Here is a 23731-nt window from a genome sequence, read left to right on the forward strand (position 1 = left end):
TCCCAAGGTCTCCTGCCCTTCCTGCGGGTAGGGAGGACACATCTGCTAAAACCATCGGTGGGCGTCTCTGCCCGTCAGATGGCTCCTGTAAAAGCAGACGAAGGCGGTTGCTCCTCTTGCTCCAGCCCAGCAGCCTGGGACCCAGCCTTTAGGCTTGCGGGGCTGAGGTGGACCCCAACCTGCCGGCCCCGAGGGTGCGGGTCCCGGTGCAGGGCATGGATACCCGTGCACGGCCCTGAGACTCACCAGCAGCCCCCGAAACCCGTGCAGAGGGATGAATCCCCACGGCTCCCAGCCCCCGAAGCAAAGCTGAGGCAGCACCGATCGCGGGCCGTATATGGGCAAGGCAGACCCGGGTCTAGGAGAGCAGAAACTTGGTATTTATCTCTACAAAGTGAGTCAAGGCATTTCAGCGCAGCACGCCGCTTCCCGGACTGCTGTGTTTATACTGCATGGAATAAACATGCCCCTGAGGCGCTTGAACCGATGTCTCCCACATCTCGGGATGATGCTCTGACCCCTTGCCAAGTAAGAGAGCTCTGCCCTTTCTGCCCTCCGCAGAGGACGCTGATGTGCAGTGACAATGTCCACGCCACTGGGCCTGGCGGAGGAGGTCTGGGAGCTTTGCTGGGCGTGAGGAAGCCTCTGGTGCTGCGAGGACCAGGGTGTGGGTGCTGGTGGCCTCTGGGTTCCTCCGAAGCTGAACTGGCCCTTGCAGACTCCTGGGCTTCCCACCTCGCAGGCTCTGGAGCATCTTGTGCTCTCAGGTGGGATATTGCCCATAGACATGGTCATGTCGGACTAAATTTGCCATTAACGAGGGTCTACTGAGATATTTACCGTTAAGCAGGTATTAATGTATTCGCAACGCAGGCCCCTTCGAATGGTGAATGCTTTTGCCAAATATGTTTAAAGCAGCGACGTGACAACTCCTAATATTGCTTGCAGTTTATTCCAGCCATCAAACTGATGTCTGATGATATGACCTGAAATATGGGCACTGAATAAAAGATAGATTTTGAAACTGGCCTATAAAACACATACAGGTTCTACAGCTTCTCATATGACTGTTTTATGAGATCCTTTTTTTTATATACTGTTGCAAGTGAGACATCAATACTTGTCTTATAGTATTAATAGTATTTTATAATAATAGGATTAGGATAGGAAACATAGGACAATGTTTTCTTGTAGGCTTCCATTAAAAAGCCTACAGTGAAATATAAACTCTCCCCTCAAAATTCCAGGAACATCCTCAGTGTCTTATGCTATTCAATATAGGTCAGATTTTGAGCCTAAATTATTTGGCAGAATCATCTCATATCACAGCTGCGGAAAAAATAATTTGGGATAAAAAGGAATTAAAATCCTTCCTGCTGGCAAGCTCATCAAATAAGCCAAGGGATAAATGGGCATGGAAACCTAGCTAGGCTTGTTCAAACAATTCTCTAGAACCCAAGATTGGATTTTTAAAAATAAATAGGGGATTTTTCTTTCTCATTCTTTCCTTGTAAAAACAGCTGTAGGATGTAAATCGTCCCACTGAGTCAGCGCAGGATGAAGCAGAAAGAAGGCAGCCTCCATAGCTTAGTGGGTTGCTGACTTCAAAGCTGAATTTAGCGGTGTGAGCGTTGCTGCTGTTAACGCTGGGGAGCTTTCATCTGCGGCTGACGGGAGAACGAGCTCCCGGCGTGTGAGTACAGGGGGCACGGTGCTATGTTTCCAGGATCCTGCCGCTAAAACAGATGGCTGCCACATCAGCGTCGTTTCCACAAATAGCAGCGACGGGGTACAACCCCGAGCAAACTTTTGTCCCTCTTCCCCGCAACGAGGGAATCACCGCAGCAGGGGGACGGGGGGAGCCTGAGCTCCGTTTGGCTGGAGATGCTCCTAATTCATACCCAGGGATGCTGTTTGGGAGAAAGGCCGGACTCATCCCAGGGCTGCTGCATAGCAGCTTCAAATTTTGGGCTGAAACACTCTCCAATATTAATCGCTGCATCGCCCCCTGGACAAGGGGGAGGTAGTTTTGCATTTATAACAGGGTTATCGCACAAATGTGAAGCGTGACTCTCAGCCTCCAATACTCAACTCATGCTTGTTTTGCTCCTGGAGCTCCTGCTCTACCTTAAAGGAAGCCCTGGGCTGTGTGGATACGTCTGACCAGTCAGGGGCTGCTGGAATAAGGAGCTGGTGTGGGGCCAGCCAAGCCTGTGAGCCCTTATTCCAATATTATTTGGGGAGTAGAGTTACCAAAGTCACTGGGATTTTTCTACATGCAAGAACTGCAAGATTTGGTCTAAGCATCTGATATGAGACAGCATTTTAAAGTACATATGTGGGCTGGGTGTTATAGTTTTTGCAAAATCATGGCCCAAAATCAAGGGAAGATAAACAGGTCATGAATATATTTAGGCTGGGAACCAGGAGAAAGAACAGCCTTCCCGTTGGAGGAACTGCTAGTATTGAGATAAGGCACCAGAAATTTCTGTGCACATTTTTCCAGCCTGAGCAGGGTGTGGATGGGGATCCAAGAGCCCTCACGGGGGACCAGGGGGGTCTCTGGAAGCCTGGGAGGATGGTGTGTAAGTGGAACATGCATCCAGAGCTTATTGTCTTCTCTCTCCCAAACAGGCTCTAGTTCAAGGACCTTGTCCCCAGGATCCTATCACAGTTCATCCCTTTTAAATCCTCTCCTTACATCCACACACTCACGGCACGCTTTGGAGCTAAGCTTCACACTCACCATATCCATCTAAAGACCAGCCAGCGTGGTTTTGGGACTGTGCATTCTCCTGAGCTCATCTTTCCCCTCCTATTTAGTATGTCTCAGAAAATGCCCAGAAATATCATTCCCTACATGTTTTGTCTGTAAGAAATGATGAAACCTTTCCTCACTGCACTCATGTGTTGGACCACTCCTGCTCTCCACTGGCACATCCATCTCCAGCGCTCACCTCCTGCATCCCAAACCCTCCAGCCGGGTTTGCCTCGGGCTGCTGGCCCCACCAGTACATTAGCCAAGTGACCTGCAATGGTTTTCACCTGCCTCCAGTTGGTTCCAGTTGGGAGTCCTGCTTTCTCTTGGCCATGCTGGAGCTGAGTGGCCGGGTCCCCTGGATTCCCGAGTGCTCGCCCGCGGTGGGTGACGCAATCCTGCAGCTTTCTAGTTACAGCAAAAGAACACGCTGAGCCCTGGGAGGCAAACACTGCCAGCAGACCTCTGTGCTGATAAGTCTGTGCCTTGGAAAATGACTCAGGCCCTTCTGCGTGACACCGAGTATTTAAAAAGCAGGGAGCTGATGGATTTAATCACGTAGTTCTGCGCTCGGGAGGGCCGTGTGCTCCCGCCATGAGAAATGTGTGTAGTATTTATGTGAGGATTTGTGAATGAAGGAGTCAGACCCTCTCCCCCGAACCACGTGGCGCTGCGCTACGTGCTGTTATTAATAGATCAATAATTCTCACGGGAGGATCTTGTAAAACGTGTTTTCTGGAGAAGTCCCACTGGAGCTGAGCAGCTGTGAGTTTGGTAAGAGCAGGGTGCGCAGCCCAGCCCTCCCGGGGCTGAGGAACTCTTGAAGGGCTGATGGCAATGTTGAAGGCAGACCAGAAAGCCGTGATGCCCAAGGGATGCGGGAGGAACACGCGCTTTGGCTCAAAAATTCCTATGATAAACTTTGCCTGAGAGAAAGGAGCAAAGGAAGGCACAGGATCTCTCCCTTCCAAGAACCACCACCGCAGGCTGGACTTGCTGAACCTACCCAGGGCTGCACAGCCTCCTTGCAAAAGGGTAAAGCCGTGCCCTCGTGCCCTGTGCTGAACACCCGAGTTGACCCTGTCCCCCCGAGCCCCGGCTGCCACCGCAGAGCTGTGAGGGACTGCCCGGCTGATGCTGCCTTTTCCCACGGGTGCAGGGCACGTCTGACCTTGGGAAGGACCTATGCCAAATGCCCAGCCCACTTCAATCCCCCAAACGGGACTTAAGCAAGGCTCCAGTCATGCCTGGAACGAGTTTGCCTGCGACGAACTGAGGGGTGAAGCCGTGTTTCCACAGCCAGCGCTATAAATGGGCATTACTTACTGATCAGATCTCGGCTAAAAGCATTTCACCACAGAGGTGGTGGTGCTCGGTCTCATGAAAAGAGCGCGAATTGAGTCGCCTTCAAAATACCTATTGCCATAGAGGCGGTATCACAGCCGAAAGTTGTAAGGGGGAAGAATCTGATGTGCATTTCTCTATTTTTGGTGCTTTTGGTTCCTGCATCGCAGCCAGCTGCATCCCCAGCACCGTTCCCTTCTGCTTTGAGCTTGTTGGAGTTCCTCCTTCCCTGCCCAGCACCGGCTCCGCTACACACACAACAGAGGAACCTTTGTGCCCTGGCAATTTATTTTTTTTCCCCAAGATGGAGATTTATACTCACAGCTAGACTTGCACCGACTTTTTTCTTATGAAATCAAGTCTAGAGAGTACCTGAAAACATCGGTTTATTGCTGGGTTTGGTGGGAGGCTGACGCAGAGGGAGGACCGGGGGGGGTCTGTGCGATCAGGATGGTTCAGAACCTACAGGTGCTCAAGGATCAGGAAGGAAAAGAGCTGTGATGGTCTGTTATTGGAGCTGTTTTGCATAACGGGCAGTAAGGGAGCCGGTTGTTGCTATTTTGGATGGACTAAAAGTGAACAGAAACGCTTACACCATTGCTTTTCCAGATTTGTGTGTGATTTCAAGTCCAGCCCCCGGCCGGAGCCGACCCAAGCCGTGCTCTGAGCCCGTTCCTCCAGGAAACCAGTTCAGCGGCCCAGCCGTCCTACCTGCATCGCGTCACTGATGACATCAGCGCTATAATTTGCCTGAACAAAACGAACGTGAGCTGCCAGCCTCCCAGAAGGACTGATCTGTTCATGGGACGGCTTCTCTTCTGCTTTATTGCTCTGTGGCTTGCCGTTCGAAGGGTAGTTTCAGCGGCTTTTTGGAGATCGTTGTGTAAAGCGGTCCTTCTGGTGTTGAACAGAAATGTGGCAACAAAATTTCAACAATTTTTTTTTTGTTTTGTTTTTTTTTTTTTTTTGTGGTTGGACTCGATGATCTCAAAGGTCCCTTCCAACCACGAAGATTCTGTGAAAAATGGTTTAACTCTGAAAAAAAAAAAAAAAAAAAAAAAGCAGAGATCGCTGGGTCTGGTGCAGAGATGCCCCCTGGAGTCGTTAGCCAAACTCCGGTGAAGTTGTTAAGCGGTTGCCCTGCTCTCGGGGACGGCAGGACCAGCCCGGTGTGTCCCTGCAAACACCTTACCTCCAGCAGAACCCAACCCACCCACGGAAAAACTCTGCCAAGCTCCAGGGCTCCTCGCAGGTCTCAGGTTCCCTCCTTACAGCAGAACAGCTCAAGTCTGAGGCTGCCCACGTATCACCAAATCAAAGAACGAAAGACTTGACGAGCATAATTACGAGAATTAATGGACTTCAGCAATTAACCGTGTTTCTGCAACGTGGTGGGGGGGTAAGAGCAAGGCAGGGGCTGGGCAGGAGCAGAGTTTCCAGGGCTGGAACAAGGGCAGAGTATAAAGTTTATTTCACTTCAGCACTTTGCTCAGAGCTGACAAAACTATTTTTTTGCTCTTACAGTGATGGGATTGCCCCAACTATGGGATGCGTGTCCCTGCCAGCCCCGCAAACACATCCCGCACGGAGATACGGGGCGTCAGCTCCAAACGCCTGCTGGAAAAAGGCAAGAAGCAACATAAAAGAAAATAAAAGTCCAGTACATGAAGGTGAATTCTGCAGTGGTCTTGTGCAATGGGAGATAAAAAAAAAAAAATCTCTGTGGAAAAAAAAAAAAAGAAATTGAGGAATTCATTATTTTTGGCAGGCCTTCTGCACGGTTTGCTTATCGAGGGATCGTCATAGGGAGGGGATTATTTTATAGTCGCATAAAAGTTCCCTCCCTGCTTCAGTTCTCCCGATCCCAGGCTGCCTCCCTGCAGCCTGAGGGGCCTCTTTACGGGATTACATTTCCACGACAACTTCTCTTTTTTTTTTTCTGGATGGGGTATTTTTAAAAGACAGATTTATCCCGTTCACCGTGTGTGTTCAGTGCCGCTCTGGGAATTGCTGCTCCCTGCAAGTCAGTCCGAGCAAGGAACAGACACGGTCCCGGCTGCCCGGGACTGAAGGGGGAAGGTATCACTCGTGTCCCTCATCCACTTTCCACGGCCGTGATCTGATGAACACTTTGATCTGGGATGAATCAACCCTGCACCCCCCCGGCTGCCCGTCCCCTCCTTGTGCCAGCCCCTGCACACTGCGTCCGCAAAATGAGGTGCAAAATGAGAGATGGACCTTACCTGGGCTGAGCTGGTCCCCGGGAGAAGGTGTTGTGTAAATTGGGGTCTGACCAGCGGGTGGTCGTGCCATGAAACCCCCAGGGTCCCTCCTGCGCTGCCCACCCGCCTCCCCCTGCTTCTCCCGGACACGGGGCATCGCCGGTGCAGCCGGTGCTGGGGATGGAGGTGCTGCTTTCTCCGTTAGACCCACTACCACTTTATAACCTGGACGCCTCAAGCATTTCTGAGCACAGACGTTGATTCCCAGAGTATCCACTGCCAGTGGGTAACTCACAAGCCAGGACTTTGCTCCTCAGGGCAGAGCACGGCGAAAGGGATGAGCCCAAAGGGGCGTCTCGGGCCGAACTCAGCCCCTTCTGTGTGGGTTTTTCGGGGGGAAGCAGTTGCCACAGCAGGGCAGGTGAGATACAAATTCCTGCCGCCACTCCAACCTGTCAACCCTCGCTCTGTTTTTCGGGGATCACTTGATGCTGAAGGAAAACCTGCCCTTGCTTAACACATCAGAAAAAAAATTGTTTCAGAACAGGTTATCCAGGTGAAAACAAGCTCCCGGCCATCCTGCCCCGGTCAGCGTGAACCGCTGAGCTGGTGCTCTGCTGTGAGCCACAGCAGGGTGTCACACACCTGCCTTTGCTGGGCACGCAGGACACCCTGGGGACAGGCGGCAGGCAAACCCTCCCTTCCCGAGCTCTTCTCCAGGGACATGTCCCACCTGCCCGCCCACATGCTTGCTCCTCACTTAACTAGAAAAAAAACCCGCTGTGGGCTTTCTCCAGGTCAAACAAGATCCACACGTGTATGAAACCTGGATAGGGATTTAATCAACGTGGGTTCATGCACGGGGCCCCGCGGCGCTCAGCGTGGTCACCACCCTTCGGCCACCCACCGGGACATCGAACACGGGGAGCAGGGTCTGTGTAGTTCATTCTCCTTGCAGGAAATCCCAGGGAAGAACATGGTCCCAACCCAGGGTGAGCGCTGCAGATGTCATCTCTCTTCCTAGCACCAGCCCCAGGGTCTGCTCCGGTGCGGGGCTGGGAGGTCACCGAACGCGCTGCTCCACCAGCAGTGACCTGGCTGCTCCAGGTATCCACTCCACGGCTCTTCCTTGCCCCTGACACCCAGTGAGGATTTTTAGGGTGCCGTAGTCAGGAACAAGTCCTTATGAATTCCCCGCTGCCTGGCCCAGCAGGGCGGGAGGAGTCGCTCTCCCAGCGCGGGAGGGATGCTGAGGTCTCCGAGCCCTCTCCTTTGGTCTTCAGCATCTGTGTTGCTTCTCATCCTGCCCAGCTGTTAGCTCTCCTCGCAGGTATCGTTGTGGGAAGCGGAGCAGCTCTCCGGCTCCTTCGTGATCCCCGCTGAGCACTGCTCCACTTTGACTTTCTTTCTTCCTCTCATTGACTTCTTTGTTCCTGTGAACAGCACGGTGACGGCAGGAGTTAAGCACAGAGTGATGGATTTACATGTACGAGGTCAGTGTGGCCTCGTCCCGCAACAGGGACAGCACAGGGGGAAGCAAAGCTCAGCAAAGGAAGGATGAAGAGACACCCCTCTCACACGTGAGATGCGTGGGTACCCGGGGAAGGCTGTTGTGACCCTGGGAGCACAAACGACACGTGAAGCAGAAATAGGCAGAGAACCAACCCGATGCAGGAGCGTGCCCGAGAGGGTACCCAGCCCAGCGGGAGGCATGTCCTGGATTTCTCCCCCGTCCAGCAGGGTATTCGGCACACACCACATGCTGAGAGAGGGGTTATGCCTCTTCAACAACCCATTCCTGCCACAACTCCATCCAGCCCTCGCTCGGGACGTCCCCATCCAGTCCCGGAGGGTGGGATGGTGTCCACCCCGGGGAGCACAGGGCGGCTTCCCCCCCATTGCTCCCAGCGGCTGGTTTCGTAGAGCAAATCCTCTTCTGGCTCAGCTGCGGTGGTGTTCCCTGAGCCAGCTGGCACCTCTGAAGACACAGAGCAAGGGGCAGCGCTTGCCTGTTAAACAAGCTCCCTTCATGCTTAACCAACAGCCCTCTCCACTTTTGTAATTGGGTTGACGCTTCCCTGACTTTACCAAGAGTACAAGGGGGGTTAGTAGCGGGGTGTTTCTGACAGAACACTTTTTAAGGCTTGACAGCCACACTGTCCTATCCTAGCCCTTATCAGGAGCCGTTTTCTGCTCTTTCACCTGGAGGGAGCAGGGGTACAACACATTCCTCTGTCAGCAGGGAAACCTCCGCAGCCACACTGGAAGATCAACAGAGCTGGCAGGAACCTTTCTCTGGACGTCAGTGACTCACCCCTGGGAATTTGGCCTTCTCCGATCCCCACCTCCCTGACAGGCTAAGCAAACATGAGGGACTTAGCCCTGTTAGCTTAGGCGCTGGGGAGTGCTCTCCTGGCCACCCTGCCCAGGCTCCCCTGGCTAACCATTACCAGGGGCTCCCCTGCCTGGAGATGTGTTGCCCAAACACAGCACAACGTGTCTTATCTCAGGGAAACGAAAGACTCCGCTGTATCACCTTGGGCAAACACTTGTTTGCGGCGTGGCATGCACTTGGCAGAGGAGAACCTTCCTCCAGCCGCTGCCCTCGGGTGTTCCTCCAGGAGCCCCTCAGGAAGCAGCAGAAGTTGTAGCCCCGAGCTGATGCCACAGGCAGCTCCTCCCTCCCTACCTTTTGTCCAGGGATCCTGTCCTCTTTTTCTCTTCTTCTGCAGCGCATGAGCTTTGTCTTTGGTGCAAAAATATTTCCCGTCAGCCTGGCCTTCTGGCAGGGTATCATCTTCATACGGGACAGCCACCTACACCAACGAGAAGAGCAGTCAGTCTACAAACAACCCCACTTTCCAAGGAGCTGATGGCCCGGCGCATTGCTGGGGACCTTTGTGACCATTGCTATGGGGTGGTGACAAATGCTGCTGTTCATAAACCCTCTTGACTCACTGAAAAGAGTGGTATCTCTATCCCTCAGCAACAAGTTAAGTAACAGTGTGGGAATGGGGTTTGGCACCTCGTGGAGGAAGAGCCATCACCTCCCGGAGTGAGCTCGGGCAGGGACAACCCATCTCGTGCCTCTTGGACCCGACAGCCCGAGCTCGTGGGCTGAGGAGAGCGAACAAACCTCGCTGTCCGTCGTGTCTGGCTCATCGGATTCCTGCTTCCCAGACTCAGCATCATCGTCATCTAAGGAGACACAAAAGGAAGGGTTTTTTGGCTTGTGGGGGCCTGACAAGCTCAGGAGCAGATGCAGAGCCACCGGCCCAGGCTCTGAGAGCCATCGAGGCAGAAAACACGTTCAGCAATAAACTACTGCAAAGCAGAGGCACTGTTGCAAAGCTACGTGGCTTGAAATGAATGTTCATGGGAGATCCAGCAGGAGACTGCTGGGGAACCAGCTCCCAATAAAGCTGTAGCTGAGGGACTTTGCTACCCCAAGATCACAAGCGCTGTCCCAAAGTTCATGGGCACGTCCAGGTCGGGAGCTGGGGGGTATTTAAACCCCCAGACTGTGCCTGCCTGTTTGAGACCCAGGTGGGGAGAAATGTATCTGGGGTAAAGAGGCCAAAATGGAGAATCCTGAAGTTTGCTGCCGGTCAGTGGCTCTCGGAAGGGAACGTGTGCCGAGAAGAAGAGAAAGAAGAGGTGGGGGAACTGCTTCCTTGCCCAGAAAAAGGATTGTGCTGCACACAGGCCCCGAGGCCACACAACCCCGGACACGTACCTGCACCCACCGGACACGGACCGACCCTCCGCACAGCGCGGAGCTGCCCAGGATGGGGACCCAGCCTCACTGGCGGTGGCATCACCCCATCTGCACCCACACAGCACACCTGGGGCGGGGGGGGGGGGGCAGAAAGGGCTGGGGATGGAGCTGTGCCCTTTTCCGAGGGGCAGGGTCATCCCAGGACCTCAGTACCGGGACTCTGCCCCTGACACCCTGGTCCAGGAGGAGTGGGATTGTCAGCAGGGCAGACTCCCTTGGTGTCTCTGCACAGATGGGAGAGTGGATGGGGCTGCTTTCAGGCACTCCCAGAGCCCCCACGGTCTGATCCCATCCTCACTTTATCCCTCCACGCATTAAGGTTCACTAGAAAGTGCGGAATTATTTGTGTGTCATTTCCTGGGCTTTGTGTCAACCTTAAGGTGAGAACTGAAGAAAGTCCTCTATTCCCACACCCAGAATGTAATCAGCTGAAATTCTTCTGCTATGATGATATCTCCTCAGCATGTAAATCAGAGGACTACCCCCCCCACACCCCTTTTATTATTTTTTTTTTTTTCCACCGTGCAAAATCCTGCTCGGCAGAGTGTTCCCAAACCGCTCCGACACGCCCAGACCGACTAATCCAGGCGAGCTCAACTTTCTGGCCGAGCCAGTAAGGCTGGTACCGAGCAGCTCTGGGAGACGTGCTTCCCGCTCCGCTCCCCATGGCTGCTGTCCTCCCACCCAACCTGCCGCCCACGTCCCGCGGCGGTGGGGCAGGGAGAAAGCACCGTGTGTCCCCAGACTAAGGGCACTGCTGGATCTGGGGATGGAAAAGGCTTTTACAGGGGGTGGAGGAGGGAAAGGGAGGAGAGCATCCTGTCCTACCTGCTGCAGGTACCAGCATCCCTCGCTCCATGCTCAGCCCTACGTGCTGTTCCAGCACAGGACAGGCTTTGGAGCACAGACAGGGATGGCTTTTCCATCCATTCCATGGTTTTTCCATGGTTTTAGTCCTGCAACACCTCTTGCATTTTCCTCCATCTCTGCTGGGGTGACTTCTGAGCTTCTGCTTCCCTGAGAGGGGTGGATAATGCTGGAGCAGCAATGTCGTCTTGTCAGGGCTCACCCTGGAGTGGGTTTTGCTAATGGGAACTGAGCTCTTTAGCTCCTGGAGAACCTTGTGCCACCCAGCAGCTGAGGGCAGGGGACTCTACAGGGAAGGGCACCCCAGGGGTGGCTCCTGTGCTGGGCAGAGATACCGGGCTCTTCTCCAGAACAGCCAGGGTTATTTTCTCCCTATGGAAACTGAGCCTGAATTTTGGGCATCCCTAAAGCTAAAATTGAGCCTTCAAGGATGGAAATGCGAAACCCGAAGTTCCCCCAATCACCCAAAAGAGCTGGGAACCTGGATCCCCGGAAGGGTGTCCAACGCTGGTTATCAGTGGGGGCTGCAGGTGCCTGCAGAGCCCGGCACAGAGAGCTCCCGGCTGTGAGATACCTTCACTAAAATGCACCTTTTGCTCTTGCCTTCTCAAATGTCACCTTTGCCTGGGGCTTTTTACCTGCTTCTCCCTTCTGTGCACTGGCGGCCACTCTCACCCCCGTCTCTGGAAGGGCCTCTGGGTCGCTCGGCGTGGAGTTGTTTGTCAGATGTGCCCGTGGGAGCGTGAGCTGTGGGATACAGGGAGCACAAATGCTGCCTTCACCAGGCAGGAAAGGGCTGTCCCCAGCCCCTACGTGATGACTGTGACACCCATGGGGTTGAGCATGGTGGTCATAACGGTGCCAGCACTGGTGCTGGACCCCCTGGGGAGGGGAAGGGGCCACGGTTGATGCCAACATAAGCTGTACTCACCACAGCTGCATCCTCCTCCTCCTCGGCAGCACCAGGCAGTGCCTGGGTGGCATTGGGCCAGCGGTAGTGGAAGCACGAGTTGTCCTGCTCTGCCCCATGTCTCCTGTGGGTGGCCGGCAAAACGGGGCTCTCCCTAGGGCTCAGCCGAGGGCTACTGGCCCCCCACAGCTCCCGGCGGCTATGCCAGCCCGTTTCCCTGCCACGGCTGGAGTCTGAGAGATCCAGCGGCGTGTCTGCACCATCGTCCCTTGCCACCTTCACCTTTTCTCGCAGCTCAGAGATGTCCTGGCTCAGCCAAAGCTCCTTCTCCTCCTTCCCATCCGCGGCATCCTCCAGGAGGGACCGTTCCTCCTTGCATCCTGGTGTGATGCTTGGCCACGGGGAGAGTGGCCGCTCCTTGGGCACGGGTTTTGGATCTCCGTCTGCCCGCTGGCCCGGCTGGCACCTCTGCATGAGGAACTGCTGCAGCCGCTCCTTCTGCTTGAGGAGCTGCAGCTTCTCCTCCAGGTGCTGATCCCTCACGTAGACCATGGTGGCGGGGAGCTTCAGCAGGGCTGCACGATCTTCCCAGCCCTCACGGGGCCGCGTCCTGCCGTCGGCGTCCTTGGCCCTGAGCAAGTGGCTGGAGAAGCTGCCGCCGTCCCGCTCGGCTGAGGCACAGTTGGTCGCCAGCCCCAGCTGGTGCAGGGAGAGGTGCTTGTGCAGGAGGCAGAGCTGCTCCCTCCGGGCCGTCAGTTTTAGGTTCTCATAGGATGGAGCAACCTTGGGGGAGTCTGGTTTGCTTGCCGTTAAATAGCTAAAAGGAGCAGGAAAAAAATAATCACGTTAATTAAAGAATTTTCACATGATTTTCCCCTCTCCTGCAGGCGGTGTGGGTGGTCTCTCCTGCTGTATCTGTGCCCTGTTTCAGCTCTTGGCCCATGCACCGTGTTTGTCTTTGGGTGCTGTGCTGGGGAGGAGGGTCCCGGTGGCCGTGGGGGTCAGGCAGCCGGCAGTGGGTCCCCGCACACCTCAGGAAACCATCCCCATCCCACCATCCACCAGCACTCTCCTGTCCCAGGGCCGTGGCAGCTCCAGGCAGGGGGCTGAGCGAGTCGGGGGATGCGGTGACCGCTCACATCAGTGCTGCTGCTGAGAAATCACTCGTCAAACCATGCCTTGCAGCCAGAAGCATCCTAACTACCCCCATTTCTTAGTGCCTTGGTGGGCTTGAAGACCTCCAGGACAGCGGAACAGCCCACCCTTCCCTACTCTCATTCAATGGGAGATTTTTAAACTGGAAGAGGGAAGATTTAGATGAGACCTCAGGAAGAAATTCTTTGCTGTGAGGGTGGTGAGAGCCTGGCCCAGGTTGCCCAGAGAAGCTGTGGCTGCCCCATCCCTGGAGGGGTTCAAGACCAGGTTGGAGGGGGCTTTGAGCAGCCTGGTCCGGTGGGAGGTGTCCCTGCCCAGGACAGGGGGGTGGGACTGGACAATCTTCAGGGTCCCTTCCAACTCTAACCATTCTATGATTCTATGATTTTCACAATCATGCTGAGAGGTTGGTATGGTGCATGAACCTGCCCTGCAAACCCAAGTCCCTGCTGTCACTGGTGATTTGGCAGCTTTCATGTGTGCGAGCTTTTCCTGGGAATGCTCAGCAGATGTACTGCCACTCTGGGAAACTCGCTGTCTCTACGAGTGAACTCACTGGCTTTGCTCAGCCTCTACGCTTCTGAAACCTATGGGGAGGATAAGCCCAGGGAAGTGCTGAGCCCGGCAGAAAAGCCCATTAGAATAGATAAAGAGGAGCAGGAATTGCTGCCTCCTGTGGGGCAAGTCCTTCTACTCCTGCCTGGAGGTGGGGGCACCTGGTTCGCTCTATGGGACTGTCTGACGGAGCTGGAGGAACCAGAGGCTGATCTCGTCAGGTTGGATTCCAGGCATTTTTTGCTGGTATAAACTGGGAGAGCCCCCCAACCCCAAGGCTGTGGGAGAAGTCTGGAGAAGGTGGACAGGCACAGCAAATACCGGCCATCTCATGTCTGTCTGCCCAGTGGGAAGGATCAATGGGCCACGGGTCAGACCCACACTGTGACCCACAAGGAAGTAACTCACGCCTCAAGGATGGGGCTGTGCTCGCGCTCCGGTGGGAGAGGGGTCTTCCGTGGTGGTGGGGACACTGCTGCCCCTGAAGGGCTTTTTTCCAGGAGGCAGGGTCTGGAGCCAGGTCTCACCAGGGCAATGGTTCCATGCAGCTGGTTAGAGATCCTCTGGGATGCCTGTGGCAGAGGAGAGGAAGTCTGGATGAGCCGTCCTGCTGTGCACCCCAGGATCCCCCCGAGCAGAGACACAGCAGGAATAGGACAGACAGCTCCCAAGAGCTCCGTTTGGCACAATTCTGATCAACAGCTCAACCCCATTTTTATTGGTTTTCCCAGGAAATTTCCCCTTCAGGTTTTCTAGCGGGATCTACAGCACTCTGTATTTTCTGCCTGCACCGATTGGTAGCCCAGGTCTTGTGCCTCCCCTCAAGTCAAGCCACGATTCAGTGGCTTAACCAAGATAAGACCCTGCAAATTCCCTGACCCCCAGTTGGGCCACCAGACTTGAGTTCATGCAAGCTCCCGGCAGACACTGGTTTGATGGGTGTATTTCCAGTGGAGAACCCGGCTGCGGGGCCAGGACATCATCACCTCCATCTGCTGTCATGAAAGGCTCACCACATGTTCTGACTTGACTCTCCCCTGTCCACCTGGAGATGTCACCAACCCTTCCTGCCATCCCTATTAATTATTCTTCCAGCCTGCCTGCAGCCTTAACCAAAACCCCTTTCCACCTGCTCTTTCAAGTTTTCTGTGGAGTTCAGGTAAGCGAAGCCGGTGCCAAAACAGAAGCACCTGAGTGGGTGTGTATGTGGGCTTGGGTTCCCACGAGCAGGAACAGGGCTGCAGGTTCTGCCGTCTCATCTCCTGGTGCCTGGTATCGCCATATCACTCAGCATCCCTCGGCTGACACATACTGTCTGCTTTTTAAAGGCATGGCAGGCTTATATCAACGGACAAAAGGGCAACCGCTGAATACCAGCCCCCCTGAAAATACCAGTATTCATTATGCTGCAGGTGGAGAAAACATCTGCGATGCTTTTGGGCAGGGCGGCTGTGGTGTATTTGTTCTTGGTAGCCACAACTCCCACAGTTTAAATCTTCTCCAGGCCTTTCCAGCACTCACAATGCTCCAGCTTCTTGCTCTCCCAGATGATGGAGAGGATATAACTCAGGATAAGCTACACTGAAATGATTGTACACAGCACAATCTCCACAGGTCCTTCACTCCTCAGAGCTTTCCTCAGCAAGATGTCTGAGAGAGGAATCGAAGTGATGGGCAGAGGACTCAAGGATGCCAGACGTGTTGTCATGGAGGATAAACAGGAGCAGAGATGGGCACACTCACATCGGGGACGGGAGCCTGTGTCAAACTCCAGATGCTTTGCTTGCAGTGAGGGGCAATTTCTGCATAGGATGCATCTGGCATTTGGTAGGTGCCCTCCCTCCTTGGCTCTGGCAATGGCAAACCACCCACCTCTGGCTAATTTTTTCACCCCCAAAGTGCCTCGTGCTCATTCCCTATCCCAGTCTAGATCTCTTTATCCAGTTCAGATCACCACAGTGGTGGGGAGAAGGCCTGAGGACATCAGGCTACCTCTGGCAACTCACCATTTCTGCGAGGCTTACTTCTTGGAGGACAGTGCCTGGGGAAGTCCTGCTGCTTGGAGAGCTTCTGTGTCCTGCAGGCTTTTCTGTAAAAAAGATACAACCAGGCACCGTGATGGTCCTGCAGAGCTGTTACGGGCTGCTCTGCAGTGGGCTGGGGTCTCGCAGCCTCCCAAAGATGGTATTGGCTGGCACCAACTATCTCCTATTGAAGATTTTGAGCCAAAATTTCTGTCTGGCTCAAGCCAGCACCTGGTTGAACGTAGCCTCCGTGGCATGTGTGGGTGGCAGCATGGCAATGACAAGGTGTCTGCATAACTTGGGTGGCGGGTCCACACCTGCACAACACTTGTCCTGCAGCGAGGACACCCGAGCGATCTTTGCTCTAATGCAAGGCAACGTGTTTCTCCCTGGACATGTATTTCCTGACCCCCAGCAGATATTCTGTATATGGCAATGTCCATCTGAGCCGCCAACAGCTTGGTCTTTGCTCTCCAGACCCTTTCCCAGAGCAGCTTTGCACCACGGCTCAGTCACTCTTCCCATCCCCGGGTCCCTCAAGGACGGTGGGAGCCAGCAGCACCCACCTTCTCCCAGCTCAAGACCTGGCACATCGTGGTGGGCTTCCTCTGCGCCCCTGGGAGCTGCTTTCTCAGTGCCAGCGTTCCTACTCGCTGGGGACAGTAGAGCCAAGGGGGAGCTGGGGGGGGAGCTGCTTTCTCTGGAGGTGACTCCTGGGTGCTTTGTCCTGTCCCTGTTGAGAGGAGAAAGACATGAATGAAGGAGAAGGGGCAGGAGAAGGAAGGTTTGAGAGCCACTGTACTGGGAGCTCTGAGTTATAGAGCCTGATATATAAATATACATATTTATATCTATAAGGATGTGGATATACCGGATCCTCAGACCCACCTCCTTCCATCACATTTTATTGCCAACTCAGCTGCAGCCTGGAGCATGGGACAGAGCCAGCAGGACAGCTCAAGGTCTGATTTCCCCACTTGGCCGTGGGTAACGTCGCAGGAAACCACGACGTTGGGTAAGCCAAAACCCAACTGCGGCTATTGCAAAAGCTCTGTGAGAACCTGAACCTCCCTGGCTGGGCTTTCAGCCTGATGTAGGGGTGGATTCAACAGGGGGATGTGGTGGCTGTCCCCCTTCACCCCATTGAGATGGTGGGGCTGATGGTCTTGGTCCCTACGAGGGAGTCACTGAGTCTGGGAGACCCACACTTATGTCATGGACAAAGTCCTGGCTGGACCCTGATGCCGAGACATGGATGTTTGGCTGGAAATCTTCCCATCCGGCAGCCCAGGGAAGAGCAGAGCAGGGCAGGAGCACTCGGTGCTCAGCAAACCCAGCCCGACCTACAGCTCTGAAACCCCTCAGGCCTTGGGGAGCATCGGGGAGTAGAAGAGGGAGTTTCTCTTTAAGCGGATGGTGCTTCTGTGCTCCAAAGAAAACACATTTCTAAACTAATCCCTCAGTGCTAATTCCTCTGGACTTTAAACCCTTGAGGAATGAGCTGATTTGTATATATTGGCCAGCCTGGCAGGTTACTTGGCTTTCAGCGCAGCGCTCTGCTGCGATAGGAACCTGTCGGTGCAGGTCGCTTCTGCCCCTTAATCCCATCTCAGTCCCTCAAGTGCCCCCAAAACACAGCCTGCTTCCCGCAGACCCTCTCTGGCTGCTGCAGGAGGGGAGCTGGTGCTGGGGAAAAGTCATGGAAGCCCAGGCTGAGGTCCATGGCCAAGGCAAGTAGCCCAGGGCTTTGCCTCCCACAAGATGGGGGTGTTAAATACTCTCAGTCCCCCAAAACTGAATCCTTGGATGCAGGTGATAGGGAGAGTGAGAAAAAGTCAACAAGGACTTAGAGACCACCACAGGTATTTTGGTGTCTAACATCTACGTGAATTAGATACTAAAACACCCCATAGGGTATTAGATGCCATAGGAATTAGATGCCAAAATGCCCCTGAGGATGCCACGGTCTGGATGTAGCCCTGCTCAGCTGTGGGGATGCCTCTGTCCTTACCAACATCCCTGGTAATGAAGGAAACCGAGGAGGGCACTTACTCCAGGCTCCGGAGCCTCTTCAGTTCTTCCTTGAGAGTTTTGTTCTCTTCCCTCAGGCGGTTCGTCTCGTTTGCTGCAGGGACACAAGTGGTACCATGGATTCAGATGTCCCCAGGAGAGTGCGGATGCTCCTGGGCAGCTTGCTGGGGTGCATGGGGGAGGAGGAGGGAACTGCACCAGGGATGCTGGGGGCTAAGGGATAAAAGGGAGCAACTTTCTGACTGGGGTTTGGTCAGGATTGGGTCTGCTCCATCCAGATCGGGGGGAGAGAGTGACCCAGATGGGGTGGTGGCTGCAGCACGGTGGGATGGACACAGCCGGCATCCTGCCTGTGGGCACCACGGCTGCCCCCAAGGAGCGGGGGCTGCGTTAGGGGGAGGTCTGAGGGTCTCAGGGGGGATCAGACGAAAACCAGAGGAGCTGTGGACACCCAGCAGGTTGGCATCATGGCGAGGATGAGCAGGCAGGCTCCCAGGCAGGCTCCTGCTCAAAAGCAGCACTCGGGGAGCAATGACATAATGGGGGAGATAAACCAAGGGGTCCTGGCACCTCTCCCTCCTTCCTAATCCCTAAAATACCTTATCTCCTTTAACCCCTCGACCCTCCCTGTGCCAGCCAGATCCCCAGGGAGAAATACCCCGAGCCCAAGCGGTGCTGGGAGCTCTGCCAGAGGCTCGGGAGAAGATCCATCACACGTGTTGCTTGATTTCCATTTACCCGTGCTGAGCTGCTGCTGTGACTTTCCTGTCTTTGCCAGAGTGTTGCTTCTGTGGTGCCAAATGCATCTTTTTTTTTTTTTTTTTTTTTTCCCCAGGCAGCTGACAGGGCCTGGCCAGCTCGGGGCTGCTCTCGGGGTAAGCATCTCTCATTTTGCTGGAGGTGAGGAGGGCTGCAGCCCCCCCAGCTCTGCCACTTCGTGCAAGCGGTGACCTCTGCCTGGGGGGGAAGCGGGCTGCCATCCACAGTCCTTCTCTAACCCTATTTTTCAAAGCCTCCGCACTCACATTGGCTTCCTCCCTTCTCCCCATCTCCAAACCCCTCCTGGGTGCCCGGTCACCAGGTGGGCTCAGGTCCAAATAACCGGGAAAGGAATTAACGGAGCAAAGAGACCCGGCCAGCCCAAGCCGAGCTTACAGCAGGCGGCGGTACGTACTGAGGATGAAGATGTGCTGGAGGCTCTGGAAATGGGAGGTCTCGTACTCATTCTGCTTCTTTTTCGCCAGCTCCTGGGTGACCATGCATCTGTCGCAGAGACCCGCTCGCAGCCTGGGGGAGAACCCATCGCCCGCAGCTTGTTAACATACAGTTCCCACGGGGGAAATAAGCTCCTGCCCTCCCCAGGGAGAAGGGTGTACATCCAGCCCAGAGCCCAGAATCGGTGAGAGGAGTTATCACCCGGGGAGCCCAGCCCTGGTCCTGCCACCCCCCCGAGATCCAGCCCCACCATCATCAGCTTGTTCCCAGGCTCCCCCAGCTCTCCCAGCAGCTGAATATGAGCAAAAAAGGGGTTCCTGTGCTACAGCTCGCTTCTGGGAAGGCAGCAAACCCTGAACTCTCCCCCTTGGAGGGTGCACTCACCGCCACACAACAGCACCCTGGTGAAAAATGAAGCTTACCTGTTCTCTAACACCTTTACGTTTTCTTTAAGGACCTTCTGTTGTTCCCTTAATTGGTGATTTTTAGCAAACAGCTCTTCAATTCTCTGAGCATCACTAATTGAAGAAACAGAACAAGGAAAAGAGGGTCATTAGATTCCCCCCCCAATTCTGTGCCTTTATCCACAGTGCCCCGTCAAGGGGGAGGGTTTCTGCTCTGAGCCCGCCGTGGTGCTCGCACTGCTGTGGCTGAATGACTTTTTCTTGTGTGGCAGGAGGGGAAACAAATGTGTTAGAGCCCAGACGCTGCCCTGCGACACCCGCCCTTGGAGTTGGCAGCTGCTTTGTCCCATTTTATTGCTTCCCAAGAGAGCAAGACCCATCGGCACGAGCATCACTTGCTGGTGGGAAGGTAAACCGGAGGTGGGCTGGAACCACCCTGAGCCCTGCCTGTGCTGGGGGTTTGCACGGCTGAAGTCACCAAGAGGTTGAAATGTGGCAGAGGCAAAAAGGCCAACCCTGCTCTCTAACCCCGGCAGCCTCGTGGGAGAGCCCGGGGGGGCTGAAAATGAAGGGGCACAATGTCACCGCAGCATGGGGAGGGCGGACGCGGCTCTGCTCACCGGCACTTCTCCGTCGTCAGCTCCGTCAGCTTAGTCTGCAGACCTGGAATCGTTAACAGAGACAGAGAGGTGGGTATTTATTGCCAGCTCCCCGGCACTCAGAAACAAAACGCAATGATAAGAACATCAGGAGGGCGTCTGGCTTTGCCTAAACCTCATCAATTTACAAGCCTTATTTCCCAGAAGGAACAACAAGTTGCCTGTGTTAAACAATATCACAGTTTAACGGAGCTGGAGAAGTCGTGCAAAACGTAAGCACATTTTGTATTTCCATTATTTAATGAGTCTGCATTTCCCTCCCACCCCCAAAAAGTCTGTTTCAGTTTTGTTTCTACTTATTTTTCGTTACAGCACTCATTTCCCAGGTGGGCAGTATTTTATAACTCTCAGGGCTGCAAAGCATCTTGAAGGATATTCACAGCTGAACAAGAACAGCTTTCGTTGGTGGATCTGCAGACGTTACATCTTGTCAAATCCATTTTATGCAAAGTAGATGTAAACATGTGGTTTAAATTGCTCAACAGTTTCCTCCAACTCTCACACGGCTTGAAATTACACAAGAGAAGAATGAATTCATAAGCCAGAATCCTCCAAAAGCGCTGTTGTTTTGTTCATAAAATTGATACTGGGAATTATTCTAATAGGAAAACAATTGGATTTGGCATTCGGTTGCTTAACCTAATGGCTCTTATTTTAATAACGTATGACCTGAGGAATAATTTATTCCCTAGAGGAATAAACCATCCAGCCTGACTCCAAGGTTTTCTTTAACAGAGCCTCATACTCCTGCTGCTTCTGTCCCATAGATTATTGCATCTTTCCACTTTCCCTTTGATCCCTCAGTATCCAAATATGCTCCAATCCACATCGCTCAGGGAAGATGCCGGTGGGTGCACGTCACCTCTGCAAACCTCCCAATTCCCCTTTATCACAGACCACGGCAGCAGCAGCAGGAAAGGAGCCAAATTCCCTGTGATTAATGCTTGGAGCAAGTGGGATTCCCACAGATGGGATAACTCCAGGGATATCGGATGCAGAAATGCCCTCTCTCTTCTGCTCCTCCTCATCACTCAGAAAGTTGCTGAGTTTCTCTGTAAACCTTGTTCTCCACTGGGATAAGATGGATAAACCATACCAAGGCGCCATCAGATGGTGTGGTCCCCTGAGGGCCACAGGCTGCATCCCCATCCATCCCCCTGGGTGATGCTTCCACCACATCGGAGCCCTAATTCCCAAAGCTCCCCAATCCGCACCCAGACCTCCTGCCTTTGGGTTATTTCAAACCAAACAGGTCACGGTGGCGTTACCAAGAAATGGACCTCAGCCAGCTTTTAACAAGACTTCTCATGTCTCCTCACCTTGGACCTCTTTCTCATGGATTTCCTTGAGCTTATTCAGGAATTCTGCAAAACTCTCCGTGGTCATGTTCGGGGCTGTGCCGCACGCAGGGCCGCTTCCAACCTGGGGGGGGTCCTTTCCTTTCAAATTATTCAGGTTTCAGTCTAAAACAGAAACAAGAAGTCTAATAATAAAAGAGAATTTTCTTGTGTAGGTGACGTTTTGCGAAGTCTCAGAAACGGGGCAAAGCCCAAATCTAGAAAGTGAAATCATTTGTTAAACCACGGAGACGCACAAAGCAGCTCAGCCGGGGAGGCGTTTGTCCACCCTCCCTCAGCCCCGGACTGGGGACACGGGCAAAGCGGGGAGCGACGGCTCGGAAAATGGGAGAACTGAAAGCCCAGCTGAAAAATCAGGCTTTTCCTCTGCTTTTTGAGCTGTTTAAATTGCGTTTCTCTGGGATGAAGCGGGGCAGGGCATCTTCTTGAGGAAAGGACTGCAGGGCTCGTGTCGGGACCGCGTTGCTGGGGATGGATGATGGGAAAACTCGCGGCAGCTTTGGTGCTCGAGCCTGATGGACACATATTCTGCTGGGCCTCGAGATGCTCCTGCGCATCCCTCCTCCCTCTGGCACCCCACACAGCTTCTACGGGGGCAACACGTACCGCTTGGCTGCCCCGCTGTCATCGCCCAGGCTCCCCGCGTGGCCACACTGCCTGCAGCCTCTTCGAACCCCTGGGAGACACCAAACCGAGTGTTATTCACCCCATTTTACAGAGAAATCTGGAGAGGTGATGGGCAGATGTGAGCGCTGCAGGAGAGCCTGGTGGGTGCAGAGCTGATGTGGGCACAGCACCCATGGGGCTGGACATAGACTGCGGCACCCCGGGGTGTGCTGGCAGCCCCCAGACCCTCCACACTGGGACCAGTGTCCCAGTTCCTGCCCCTGCCTCAGTTTCCCCATTGAGGTTATGGGGTTGTTAACGGTCCGTCACGCCAAGTGCCATCGCTTAGTGCTGGCAGAAGTGTTCAATAATCCCCGAGAACAGCTAAAGTGCTCTGCTTCCTAAAAAAAAAATCCACTTGTGTTTTCCTTTTTTGGTTGAAAACATCCCCAAAAAGGAAGGGTGGAAATCAGCCCATGACAGCCCCAGCTCAGTAAGATGGGAAAGACAGGAGGCAAACAAAGAGCTTGAAAGTCAAGTGGCTGGTTTGTAAGAATTTTGCCCTAATTTTAAGATTTTTTTAAAGATCCTTTTTGCCCTAATTTTAAGAATTTTCACTAATCCCATAAATTTTGAAATTACTACCAGGGGTGAAAAGCGGAAACTTCATCAATGAGAAAGCTCATTACACCAGTGATGACCTCATTCCTCCCTGAGCATCCCCGGAGAGCATCATGGAGGGTCCCCTGGGGTTTGGGCAGGAGGGGTGCCCAACTTCCTTGTCCCCCTGAGCAGGTCAGCAAAGCCCTGCCCACCCCGGGGTGTCCTCTGGGACCACTCAAACCACGCTGGGAGAAGAGGGACTTCCACATGGGGACATTCAGCATCGTCACACAGGAGCTTCTCCCCTAAAAGTCACCAGGTTACCGAGTCACGGCCAGTAACCCCAATCCCAACAAAGCACCTGGACACTCAACCTTCAACCATGCAGAGGTGACCAGGGAGAAAATCTCCTCTCTGTGGTTTGAAGGTGAAAGACCAGGCTGGGACCCGGGTTTTGCAGCCCCGTGGCAGCACGGGGAGGTTTCCACTGGGCTCCGGCACGCTCCCAGCCTGTGCCTTTATCTGCATGCAGAGCAGAGGTGTGCCGGGTTGCCTGCATATGCAAGATGTGGGCACGCAGAGCTGGAAGAAGAAACTTTCCCCTAAAGCGTCTGATTTTCAAAAGAAATGAGGCACGCGCCGGCGAGCAGCAGCAGCGAGCTTGGCTTGTGCGCGCTGGGATCCGCGCAACAGCCTCCTTGCCTTTTGAGCAAACAAGCGGAGATCTCACTGTCTGGAGAAAGAATTAAAAAAAATTATTCATCGCTCTCCCTCTCACTTCCCTGATCTCTCCCAGCCGGTAAAAGCCACCGGAGGCACGGCACAGCTTGTCACAACTCGTACAGCTCGGGATCGATTGGCCACCGTGAAATGGGATTGGGAACCGATCTCTGCTGCTCAGCCCCAAGAGCCGTAGCTGAAATAATACCCAGGGAAATAATACCCGGCTCGATTCCAAAGGAAAAAAAAAAAAAAACAAAAAAAACAAAAACAAACCCCTGATAAAAAGATGTTAATGGGAAACACTTCTCAGGATTGCTGAGTCCCGAATCCGGCTCTGCCCCGAGCAAAGCACCTCCCCAGGGCTGCGGTTGTGAGACCCACCGCTGCCGTCGCAGGGCTGACACCCCGAGTGCCGGCTGGGGAGGCTTTGAAGCGCTCAGGCACCAATTCCCATCGCCTTCCCCAGTGCTCCAAACTGGGAAGGGATTACAACTGGGAGCAGAACCGGCAGCGGTGGCG

The 23731-nt window shown here is 54.1% G+C and overlaps 1 protein-coding gene across 1 annotated transcript; it reads right to left on the minus strand.

Annotated features, from left to right (window-relative positions):
- Nucleotides 1–7638: 7638 nt before the first annotated feature.
- RBBP8NL (RBBP8 N-terminal like) lies at nucleotides 7639–21308 on the minus strand. Its single transcript, XM_074157539.1, has 13 exons — nucleotides 21242–21308; nucleotides 19884–19926; nucleotides 19282–19377; nucleotides 18819–18931; nucleotides 17666–17738; nucleotides 16180–16346; nucleotides 15596–15678; nucleotides 13998–14161; nucleotides 11901–12696; nucleotides 11608–11716; nucleotides 9461–9522; nucleotides 9014–9140; nucleotides 7639–7757 (listed from the first exon to the last, which is right to left on the minus strand). Exons 1-13 carry the CDS (start codon nucleotides 21306–21308, stop codon nucleotides 7639–7641), a joined length of 2019 nt encoding a protein of 672 aa, XP_074013640.1.
- Between the last annotated feature and the right edge of the window lie 2423 nt (nucleotides 21309–23731).

This window comes from Numenius arquata, chromosome 12 (genome assembly GCF_964106895.1).
Source record: "Numenius arquata chromosome 12, bNumArq3.hap1.1, whole genome shotgun sequence".
Classification (NCBI taxonomy): domain Eukaryota; kingdom Metazoa; phylum Chordata; class Aves; order Charadriiformes; family Scolopacidae; genus Numenius; species Numenius arquata.

Coding starts and splice junctions, on each gene's coding strand:
- RBBP8NL (XM_074157539.1), bottom strand. CDS start 21,308: ATGACCACGGAGAGTTTTGCAGAATTCCTGAATAAGCTCAAGGAAATC. Junction 15,679..16,179: donor AGGTCTTGAGCTGGGAGAAG/GTGGGTGCTGCT, acceptor TCTTTTTTACAG/AAAAGCCTGCAGGACACAGA. Junction 7,758..9,013: donor ACAGGATCCCTGGACAAAAG/GTAGGGAGGGAG, acceptor TGCTGTTCACAG/GAACAAAGAAGTCAATGAGA.